Raw genomic sequence first — 12,419 nt, 5'->3', positions numbered from 1 at the left:
ATGGACATCAGAAGAAAAAGAAAATAGGAAACAACCTCGGAACGTGCTACAGAGGGCCTCTGAAAGACAGAAGAAAACAGGAAACAACCTTGAGACCTGCCACATTGGGCCTCTGAAAACTTCTGCAGTATAGACTGTCAAAGCAGATGCTGAGCCTGATGGACAACTGATGGGCAGAGTGAATGGAATTTTATGTAAGAAGTGGGAAATAGTAAGAGCTGGAGGGGATGGGAACTCCACAAGCAGAGCAACAGAACAAGATAATTTGAACACAGAGAACTTCCCAGAGACTCATACTCCAACCAAGGACCATTCGTGGAGATAACCTACAACTCCTGCACAGATGTAGCCCATGGCAGTTCAGTGTCCAAGTGGGTGACATAGTAATGGGAAGAGGGACTGCCTCTGACATAATCTGATTGGCCTGCTCGTTGATCACTTCCCCCTGAGGGGGGAGCAGCCTTACCAGGCCACAGTAAAGGACAATGCAGCCAATTTTGATGAGAACTGATAGACTAAGATCAGAAAGGAGAGGAGAACCTCCGCTATCAGTGGACTTGGGGAATGGCATGCATGCAGAAAGGGGAGGGAGGGTGGGATCGGGAGGGGAGGAGGGAGGGGCTTATGGGGGGGATACAAAATTAATAAAGTGTAATTAATAAAAAATTTAAAAAAATGAAATCATGACACGTACAGGAAAATGGGTGGGAATATAAATTAGCATCTAAAGCAAAATAATTTTGTCTATATTTGTATGCATATGTTCATGTGCATATATGTAAAGACCAGAAGAGAACCTATGGTATGGTTTCTCAGGCAACTTGTTTTTGAGACAGCATCTCTTCAGTGACCTGGGGCTTGTTGGTTAGGGTAGGCTGGCCAGCCATCCAGCCCCAGTGACCCACCTGCCTCTCCAGCACTGGGATTACAAAGGCACACCTAGATTTTTTTATTATTATTATCATCATTTATTAAAATTTATTCAATTTGTATCCCAGCTATGGTCTCCTCCCTCATCTCCCCCCAATCCCACCCTCTTCCCACTATTACTCTCCCCTAGTTCACTGATAGTGGAGATCCTCCTCCACTTCAATTTGACCCTAGCCTATCAGGTCTTATCAGGACTGGTTGCACTGTTCTCCTCTGTGGCCTGATAAGGCTGCACCCCCAAGGGGCCAGTGATGAGAGAACCTGCATTGAGTTCATGCCACACCTTGCTTTTCTTAAATGCAGCTTCTGAGGATCAAACTCAGGTTCTTCTGTTGCCTTGCAAGCACTTTACTGACTGAGCCATCTCCCTAACCCTAAAATCCTAGATTTTAATTTCTGCATGTACATATATGTGTGTAGCATGTATAAAAATAAAAGGGAAGCACAAGGAAATGGGGATGTTACAGTAGGAGGGAAGAAAGGAAGAGAAAGTATAAAATAATAAAAAAAGAATACATGTGACATGAAGTGGATGGGAGATATTGGGGGAGGATACAAGAGAAAAAGCAGGGTAGTTGGAAAGGGGGAAGCAAGATCAACAAAAAAAATAAAAAATGCAATAACAAAGCATAATACTTTGAATGATAAACTAAAAAGTTTTAAAAAGCACTAAAAAGAAATAAAGAATCTGGTGAGGTAAGCAGTATTACAGTAGATGCTATGAAACTCTAAATCTTTACTTGGCTTTAACTATCACTATATTCTCAGACATGATTGCTCTTTAATATTACTAACAGAAAATTCTGCATATTAAACTCTTACAATGCAGTACCTTTGCTATATAATTTTTGCTTTGTTTTTCAAGTGTTAGGGATCAACAGGGCCCTGCACATGCTAGCCAGGCACTCTGCCTCAGAGCTATATCTTCACCTCAACAACACTTTTTCATCATACTTAGCATTTTTATTTTGTAATCCTGAACAAGTTGTATCAAGTATAAGTGTATTTTTGTTATACAACATATTTTTTATTAATTACTTTATTCACTTTGTATCCCCCCATAAACCCTTCCCTCCTCCCCTTCCAGTCTCATCCTTCCTCCCCTTTCTCCATGCATGCCCCTCCCCAAGTCCACTAATAGGTGAGGGCTTCCTCCATTTCCTTCTGATCCTTGTCTATCAGGTATCATCAGGAGTGGCTGCATTGTCTTCCTCTGTGGCCTGGTAAGGCTGCTCCCCCCTTAGGGGGAGGTGATCAAAGAGCAAGCCAATCAGTTCATGTCCAGGACACTCCCTGTTCCCAGTACTATGGAACCCACTTGGACACTGAACTGTCATGGGCTACGCCTGTGCAGGGGTTCTAGGTTATCTCCATCAATGGTCCTTGGTTGGAATATCAGTCTCAGAAAAGACCCCTATGCCCAGTCCTGGGGAGGACAGGAGTTCCACAAAGAGAGCAACATAACCAAAAATACAACATTTTTATAAACATATGCTAGCAAGTATTCGCCAACTGGCAAAAGCATTGTTTGGGAGGGGCAGGGTAACGAAGCATTTCTTAAAGATCTAAATGTTACTGATGACAGCATCCTAGTTATATAAAGGTAAAGGTTGCTGTCCACATCTATGGATAATCAAACCTAGAATCAAAACTATTTGGGGAATATACAGAAAATTTCAGAACTCAAAACTTGAATCTGCTCTGTGTTGAGAGGTATGCTGAGTGCATGTAAGTGGAATGTTATCCTGGCATGCCCTGCTATAATTCCTCATGGCACTCTGTTTCAGCATTGTTCATGTAGCATTTATGCACTGTTAGTGTAACAACACTACACAAAATTTACTCTCTACTGGATACTTAATAAATAATTAAGAAATGGTTTATTAAGGACCATTCATGGAGATAACCTGGACCCCCTGCACAGAGGTAGCCTGTGGCAGCTCAGTCTCCAAATGGGCTCCCTGATAAGGGGAGTAGGAGCTGTCTCTGTCGTGAACTCTGTTGCTGGCTCTCTGATCACCTCCCCCTGAGGGGGAGCAGCCTTAACAGGCCACAGAGGAAGACTTTGAAAGACAGTCCTGATGAGACCTGATAGGCTAGGGTCAGATGGAAGGGGAGGAGGTCATTCCATATCAGTGGACTGGGAAAGGGACATGGGAGATGAGGGAGGGAAGGCGGGATTGGGAGGGAATGAAGGAGGGGCTACAGCTGGGATACAAAGTGAATAAATTGTAATAAATAAAAAATTACATTAAGCTTCCCCTCCCCCCGAGGGAGGAACAGCCTTGCTAGGCCACAGATAAGGACATTGCAACCATCTTGAAGATACCTGATAAGCTAGGGCCAGATGGAAGGAGAGGAGGACACCCCCTCTCAGTGGACTCGGAAGGGGGCAGGGAGGAGATGAGGGAAGGAGGGAGTATTGGGAGGGAAAGAGGGAGAGGGCTACAGCTGGGATACAAGTAAATGTATAAAATTATTTAAAAATAAAAAATATTTTTAAAAATTACATTAAAAAAGAAATGGTTAGTTAAGTAATTACAATAAACATACAACATTTAAGTACACTGTACTGCATAAGCAATTCAGAAATAACTTAAAGACAGCTTCCAACTTAATGATGGTTCAACTTAAGACACTTCAACTTTATCATGGACCCAGTGGGACAAAATATCAACCTATGTCAAGTAGCATCTCTATACAAGAGGAAATGAATAGGTTATACAAAAATAGTACATCACTTGATGAGACTTCAGCATCTATGGACGCTGTCACCTGTAGGAGTTTCCTAGAGCCTAACAATATTAAGGGTCAAACAGATTGTTGGCTCCTGCTTCAGGCAAGTTTGGAATGTGTATGTTTTTCTGTTTCTTATCTTCACCATTTTGTTTTTGGAGGATTAACACAGTGGCTCAAGGAGCTACTACAACTCATCAAGTCTGATGGCAAGCTGCCTGTGCACACTCAAACAGCAAAGAGCAAGTACTTCGTGGTTGATACCTAGCTGCAAATGTTCACAAACCCCATCCTGATTTATGATATTACATGGGAGTGACCAAACGTGATTTGGGAAATGATGAAATACAGAGCATGCTCATCAACTCCATATTTTATTTCTCTAACTTCCAACCTTTCTCCTTGTGTTCCAAGCCCTACTTCAAATTATCTTCCTAACATTTTGGTCTTGAGTATCTATAGTCACCTGAAACTTAAATAGGTTAAGACACAGTTTCAACTTGCCTTCACCCATAAACAAGACAATACCTCCAGTTCTTTCACTAGGATTCCTCTTACCAATAATTTGAATCACGTTAACCCAAACAAAAGTTCTTTCCTTATTCCTACCATCAATCAAACTATCATCAGCAGTCCTGCCTGCACTGAACACATGTTAGAGCAGTCCAGTCCATTTCTATTAGTCTCCATTGGAACCATCTGTACAAAAGTCAGTATCAGGATCTCATCTAGACTCCAGCAATGTCCTGGTTGCTGTTCCCTGTTTCCACTCATCCACTTATAAAAAAAATCCAATCCTCCACAAAGAAATCAGTCATCATTACTAAATATTTGCTCATTGTATTACAACTATGCTGGAAAAATCTTCCCACTGTTTTATTTTATTCTTGAACAGATAGGTGTTAACCATGTCTTTTCAAACTTTGCTAAGCCCTTGTCTCAAAAACAACTAAAAAAGAACTTAAAAAGTCTTTTATGTAGGCTCTATACATATTCAAATATATATCCAAGAGGAACTAACAAGATGGCTTAGTGGGTAACAGTGTTTCCTACTAAGCCTGATGCCCTCCGTTCAATTCCTGGAAGCCATGGGATCAAAGGAGAGGACTAACTACTACATTTTTTACTCTGACTGCCATACAAGTGCCACAAGCTTATAAGAACTGCCCCAAATCAATAAATGGGACCTCATGAAAATGAAAAGCTTCTGTAAAGCAAAGGACACTGTCCTCAGAACAAAACGACAGCCTACAGATTGGGAAAGGATCTTCCCCAACCCTATATCTGACAGAGGGCTAATATCCAGTATATACAAAGAACTAAAGAAGTTAAACAGCAAAAATCAAGTAATCCAATTAAAAAATGGGGTACAGAGCTAAACAGAGAATTCTCTGCAGAGGAATATCGAATAGCAGAGAAACACTTAAAGAAATGTTCAACCTCATTAGCCATCAGGGAAATGCAAATCAAAACAACCCTAAGATTTCACCTTACACCCATCAGAATGGCTAAGATAAAACACTCAAGAGACAACACATGCTGGAGAGGTTGTGGAGAAAGGGGAACCCTCCTCCACTGCTGGTGGGAATGTAAACTTGTACAACCACTCTGGAAATCAATCTGGCACTTTCTCAGGCAACTAGGAATAGTGCTTCCTCAAGATCCAGCTATAACACTCCTAGGCATATATCCAAAAGATTCTCAAGTACACAATAAGGACATTTGCTCAACCATGTTTGCAGCAGCCTTATTTGTATTAGCCAGAAGCTGGAAACAGCCCAGATGCCCCTCAACTGAAGAATGGATGCACAAATTGTGGTATATCTACACAATGGAATATTACTCAGCAATAAAAAAACAAGGAAATCATGAAATTTGCAGGTAAATGGTGGGATCTGGAAAAGATCATCTTGAGTGAGCTGTCCCAGAAGCAGAAAGATGCACACGGTATATACTCACTCATATAGACATATAATATAGGATAAAACCTACTAAAATCTGTACACCTAAAGAAACTAATCAAGAGGGAGGACTCTTGTTAAAATGCTCAATTCCTATCCAGAAAGGCAAAGAGGCTGGACATCAGAAGAAGGAGAAAAGAGGGAACAAGTCAGGAGCCTGACAGAGAGGACCTCCGAAAAGCTCTGCCCTGCAGACTATTAATGCAGATGGTGAGACTTATGGACAACCTTTGAGCAGAGTGCAGGGAATCTTATGAAAGAAGTGGTAAAAAGTAAGATATGGAGAGGATAGGAACTCCACAAGGAGCGCAACAGAACCAAAAAATCTGAGCACAGGGGTCTTTCCTGAGACTGATACTCCAACCAAGGACTATGCATGGAGATAACCTAAGACCCCTGCACAGATGTAGCCCATGGCAGTTCAGTATCCAAGTGGGTTCCATTGTAATAGGAACAGGGACTGTGTCTGACATGAACTGATTGGCCTGCTCTATAATTACCTCCCCCTGAGGGGGAAGCAGCATTACCAGGCCACAGAAGAAGACAATGCAGCCACTCCTGATGAGACCTAATTGACTAGGATCAGAAGGAAGGAAAAGAAGACCTCCCCTATCAGTGGACTTGGGGAGGGGCATGCATGCAGAGGGTAGAGGAAGGGAAGGATTGGGATGGGAGGAGGGAGGGAACCACAGGGGGGATACAAAGGGAATAAAGTGTAATTAATAAAGAAAGAAAAATGTAAAAATAAAAAAGAACTCCCCCAACACAAATAAATAAATAAATAAATAGATAGATAGATAGATAAATAAATGTCATTTTTTTTTTTAAAATTAAAGTACTTCCAGTGCTAAGGCATTTAATACAGAGAATCTCACTGATTTGAAATTTTTACAACTGAATATACCAGTAAGGTAAAATTTTAGAATTAAATCAGAGGTTATAACCAACACCAGAACAGTACAGTATTTAGATAGTTGCCCAGCTTACCATATTACTTTTAAACCGTGTTTGCTGAACTCTATAGGAACAGTATCAAGAAAAAACAAAAATAGCAGCTTCACTTTTTGCCAGATATACTCTGTATGCTGCTAAATTTTCACCTTAGAATGAACCTTCATTAGATATTTTGAAAATCACTTTCTGACTTAAAACAGTATATAAGTTACCAACCTTCTAATATTCACTACTCAGAACATTGAGTAGTCTAAGTGTCTCTCATTCATGCTCTGTCTCTCAAGAAAAAAAAAATCTATTTTACCTCTTATTCAGTACATAATTTTCCAACTAAGAGTTATAGAAGCTGCAATTGTATTGAGAGAATATAGAGAAATAAGCATCCATTCATTGTTGGTGGATATATAAGACTATATAACTTCTACTTAAAAGCAAACTAACAATACCCCCAAATCTCTTAGAAAATGTACCTTTGAAAGCAGCCCCACTTTTAATGACTTTATCCAATAGAATACTTGCATATATGTGAAGCGTTGTATAAAATAGTAGATCTTAATACAATTAAAAGCAAATCATCAAAAGTAAGGAATTGCTTTTATTTATATTAAATTTTACAACGGCAATCACAAAAAGATTAAACCAGCCTTTTATATACTAACGGTAAACAAAAACCATGTTGGATATAGGATATCAAAACACTTTCAAAATAGACTACTAATAATGACCACAAAGTTGTCTTCAGAGAATATCCTGGGCACCAAGATGTTTAACAGCACCTCTGCTCCCAGCCACTAGATGTCAGCATGTCCACTCTCCAACTGGTAAAAACCAAAATTGCCCCCAGACACTGTAAACCTGTTGAGGAGGGGCATTGTCCTTGGTCTTGAAGTATAGCTTTCAAGTAGTGAGAAACAATGACTAACGATAAAAAACAATTTTCAAAATGTTCTTGAACTGTGATGCAAATTAATCAATACATAGTAACTACTACTATCCAAGCAATTACTATATGCCAAGCATACTGAGATTCACATAGATCATGAAATGTACTATTTACAACATAATCAAGTATATATTATCATTCCTATTTAGCAGGTAAGGGTAGCTGGGTATGGCAGTACTTATCTTTAATTCCAGAACTCAGGAGACTGATGTAGAAGGGTTAAGAGTTTGAGACTGGTTTTGAATCCCAAAATCTTAAAACAAAAACAAAAACAAAAACAAAAACCTTGTCCCAGATCAAAGTTATTACGCAAAAGCATATTTGAGCCATGTAATGGTGTCCAATGTTTTTATATGTTAGTCTGTTTTGAGACATTAATTCAGGAACATTTGTTATATGGACACAGTGGTGACACCTGTAATCTCAGTACCTGAGAGGCAGAGACAAGAAAATTCTAAGTTATAAGCCCATTTAGACTACATAGGAAGTATGTCTCAAAAAAAAAGATAAAAACTGATAAAAAATTAACAGAAGAATTTCTATTAAACCTCAATTAGAACAGCAAATGTCTGAGACACTGGATCTATGACCTGCTGCTTCCTGGAGAGTACAGCTAAGTGCTCAAGGCTCCCTTTCTCCACCAAAACCTCAAACTTAGGAGAAAGGCTACATTCCAGCTGCAAACATCCAAGAAAAGCAGAATGTTCATCTTTGTCTCAGCATGTTCACTAGGCAGAGAGTCCAGTGCTGGCTGGGGTATACCAAAGACTAGAAGCTTCTACTTTGCCCCATGCTTAAAACAGTGGCTCAGAGATTTCTATAGGGAAGTAAACAGTAAAAAGAGAGCTATATGTGCACTAGAGTTTTACTCATCCATGAAAAATGAAATTATATCATTTGCAAGAAAATGAATGAAATTAGAGATCATCATGTTAAATATATTATACATTTCCTGTCATATGAAGAATCGATATTTTGAAACTTTCATATAGTCAGTGCGGTAGCCTATAACCCTTGCACCTGGAAGTTGGGAGCATGAGGATAAGGATTTCAAGATCATCATCCTCAGTCAGATAGCAAGTGTGAGGCCGGCCAGAGTTACTTCTCACACTCACCACACACAAAGGAACAAAAGGTCGGAATATTTTTTATAATTTTTATTTTTTATATTAATTACAGGTTATTTACTTTGTATTCCAGCTGTAGCCCCTCCTTTATCCTCTCCCAATCCCACCCTCCCTCCTCCATCTCTTCCCTGACCTTCTCTAAGCCCACTGATAGGGAAGGTCCTCCTCCCCTTCTATCTGACCCTAGTTTATCAGGTCTCATCAGGACTGGCTGCAATGTCCTCCTCTGTGGCCTGGCAAGGCTGCTCCTCCCTCAGATGGGGGTGGGAGGTGGTAGTCAAAGAGCCAGCCACTGAGTTCATGTCAGAGATGGTCCCTGTTCCCCTTATTAGAGAAACCCACTCAGATGCTGAACTGCCATGGGCTATGTCTGAGCAGAGGTTCTAAGTTATATGCATGCATGGTCCTTGGTTGGAGAATCAGTCTCAGAAAAGACTCCTGTGCCCAGATATATTTGGTCCTTGTGGCGCTCCTATCCTCTCCAGTCTTACTAACTCCCCCTTCTTTCATATGATTCCCTGCACTCTGTCCAAGGTTTGGTTATGCGTCTCAGCATCTGCTTTTATACACTGCTAGGTAGACTATTTCAAAGGCCCTCTATGGTAGGCTCTTGTTCTTTTTTTGTTGTTTTCTCCTACTTCCAATGTCCATCCCATTTGTCTTTCTAAGTGAGGATTGATACTACTCAGCAATTAAAAACAAGGAAATCATGAAATTTCCAGGCAAATGGTGGGATCTAGAAAAGATCATCCTGAGTGTGGTATCCCAGAAGCAGAAAGACACACAAGATATATACTCACATATAAGTGGACAGTAGACCTATAAGATAGGACAAACATACTAAATTCTGTAACCTAAAGAAGCTAAACAAGAAGAGGTTCTGGGATAAGATGATCAATCCTCACTTACAAATTACAAATCCTCACTTACAAATGGGATGAATAATTTTTATAAAGAAAATATAGAAATGGAGAATAAGTGTTAAAAGTGCTAACTATCCAGTTATCATGGCAATGTAAGTCAATATCACAATTAATATTAGCTCATGCCCTTTAGTATAGCCAAATATATATATGTATTGATAATAAGCATTGGAAAAGAATATAGAGAAAATGGAATCCTCACATTGTCCTTTGGCTGTTCCTTTTCCTTCCTTCCTTTCCTTTCCTTCCTTCCTTCATTTCTGAGACAATATCATACTATGTGTCCCAGGCTAGTCTCAAATTTACAACTTTCCTCACCTCTAACCTCAGCTTCCCATGTGCACTACAAACCTGTTTTGGTGTTTGCTTTTGTTTGAGGTTTTGATTTTGAGTCATACCAGCTTGGAACTCTTGATCTTCCTGCCTCAGCCATAAACAAAAGCTGTTTATTGACAGTCTCCCCAACTACACACTGTACTCTAAGAGTAACCTCCAGATGGCTCTTGCTCATTACATGTATATTTGAGACATCTAGTCAATGACTATTTCCATAACTCTGTGTTGTTTTCATTGTTAAAATTCTCAATGCTCTAACTGGTTACGAGATTTATGACTCTAAGTTCTTGCAGCATATTTGTAATCCTAACATTGTATTATCGAGCATTTGATACACATACCAATGAATAGTGCCCAAGTCACTAATAAGGTTGAAAATTATAATCTTGCCAATCATCTAGGAAGACACACACCCACCCTGCCACACCCACTTATCTTCAATACAGTAAATCAGCAAGCTTCGAGGAAGAGTTGAAAAACATTGCCTAACTTCCACTTTCAATCTTAAGAGGGATATACAGGAGCTTCTTTCTATGAAGCCTTTCCTTACCTGGTGGCACCACCACACTCAAGTAGAACTAAGTATCTTTCATATACTGCAACTGGCCTCTCTTCACCACACAATATTATAGTAATTTGTTGACAAATCTGTCTGTAACAAGCCCAAGCTCTCTCAGAGAATAGAGATTTCTTTAGCGCCCTTAAAGCCTAGCACCATGACCAAAATTCTGTTAGCACTAAAAAATCTGAATGTGCCCTGTAATTCAAATATAACATTTCCTATTTTCCCAGTCAGTATTACCATAGGACATCTAAAAACACTTTAAATACACTTACCTGTAGCAGAAAAGAAGCTGCATAGCTCAATAGAGAAGGATGGTGGATAAAATTTAAGCTGTTTTTGTACTCTGTTCTTCCTGTGTCTTCTAAGATTTGCAGATCAATGAATAGTCCTTTTGCAAATGGTTTGGATGTCCATAGGCAACAAACCATAGCTGTCAGATAGTAATTAAATTCCCGACAGACCTTGCTGTTGAAATTGAACTCTGATTTTGCCTAATGAGAAAGAAATAAAATAGTCATTAACATCTATTATCCCTTTCCTTATTTTTAACACATCCTATATATCTATACTTAATTATTTATAAAAATGGTGACTTAACACAGAGGTTTATCCTTCATACCTTGTGCAAAAAGTCCTTTTTCTTTGCAGCTATCAAATTACTGTGATACCTAATAACAAAAGCAAACATAAAAACATGTTTAAAATGTCATAGGATGTAATGCTTCTGAATGTAAAATACATTTTTTAAAATGTATATTTGAGGGATGGTTAGTTCCACTGGTATAATACCTGTCATAGAAGCACAAGTACCTGAGTTTGTATCTCTAACACCCACATAAAAACAGGGTCGGTTGCTCATGTCCCTAACCCTAGCACTGTAACCGTGGGGAAGACAACAGAGACACGTAGGTCTCTGGAGCTCACCAGCTAGGCAGAATAGGGAGTTAGTGAGTTCCTGGTTCAGTTAGACCCTGTCTATATGTGCAAAGCAATAGTGGAAGACACCAGACATTTACCTCTGACCTCCACGTGAATATGCATTAAATTGCACACACACAATCATACGTACACACAGAAGTGCATTTTTAACTAAACAATTGCAAATGTGCACAAACACAAATATCTGATTGTCTAGTTAAGGATTTTACACTTTTGTGGTACATTTTCCATAAAGAATTTTTCTTTTTAGTTTTTTGAGACAGGGTTTCTCTGTGTAACTCTGGCTGACCTGGATGGAACTCACTCTGTAGACCAGGTTGGCCTCAAACTCAGATTATCAGCCTGCCTCTGTCTCCCCAAGTGCTGGAATTAAAGGCATGTGCCACCCCTGCCCAGTTGCATAAAGAATTTTTAAAGTTAGGGTTTACAGGTGGAATTCATTATCAGACTACTTGTCTAGCATGCATGAGGCCCTGAGTTAAATCCTGAGTACTACTAAACATAAAAATAAAGAAAGATAAACAAAAAGAGGCTCAAAATTGAGCTGGAGGATGATAGGATGCTGACTATGTAAAGTGCTCACCATGAGATCTGACCACCTGGGCTTGATCTTCAGAACCCACATACAAGTAGAAGGAAAGAACTGACCAAAGAAAGTTGTGCTCTAATCCCCAGATACACACTCACACATACATACACAGAAATGATAATTTTTTAAAAACTGAATCAGACATTTCAGATGTGCTTTTACTGTAAATATAACTCAATAGAAAACAATGAAAGACCTTCTTTTAGTGTTTCATTATTAGAGAAAGTAGTGACTCACTAGTATAGAACACTCTTTATGTAAAACAAGGTACAGAAGGCCAGGGAGATAACTGAACAGGCAAAGACTCCTGACACGGAGCCTTGATCCCTGACCTCATATACTGGGACAGGCTCCTTTGACCTCCACATGTATGTTACACACACACACACACACACATAAATGTAAAAAAAAAGTTA

The 12,419-nt window shown here is 39.4% G+C and overlaps 1 protein-coding gene across 1 annotated transcript in view; it reads right to left on the bottom strand.

Moving 5' to 3' along the window:
• The window catches only part of Cenpi (centromere protein I), a 64,025-nt gene that overhangs the window by 10,855 nt on the left and 40,751 nt on the right, over positions 1-12,419 (bottom strand). The window contains exons 19-20 of the mRNA XM_055608311.1: positions 11,095-11,143; positions 10,748-10,966 (exon numbers count right to left, since the gene is read on the bottom strand). Of these exons, the coding sequence (XP_055464286.1) occupies positions 10,748-10,966; positions 11,095-11,143 (268 nt within the window). The remainder of the gene's footprint in view (positions 1-10,747; positions 10,967-11,094; positions 11,144-12,419) is intronic.

The sequence above is a fragment of the Psammomys obesus genome, unplaced genomic scaffold (genome assembly GCF_907164565.1).
Source record: "Psammomys obesus unplaced genomic scaffold, mPsaObe1.curated_primary_1811, whole genome shotgun sequence".
Taxonomy (NCBI): domain Eukaryota; kingdom Metazoa; phylum Chordata; class Mammalia; order Rodentia; family Muridae; genus Psammomys; species Psammomys obesus.
The sequence above is the reverse complement of the archived record's forward strand: the minus strand, read 5'-3'. Positions and strand labels throughout refer to the sequence as shown.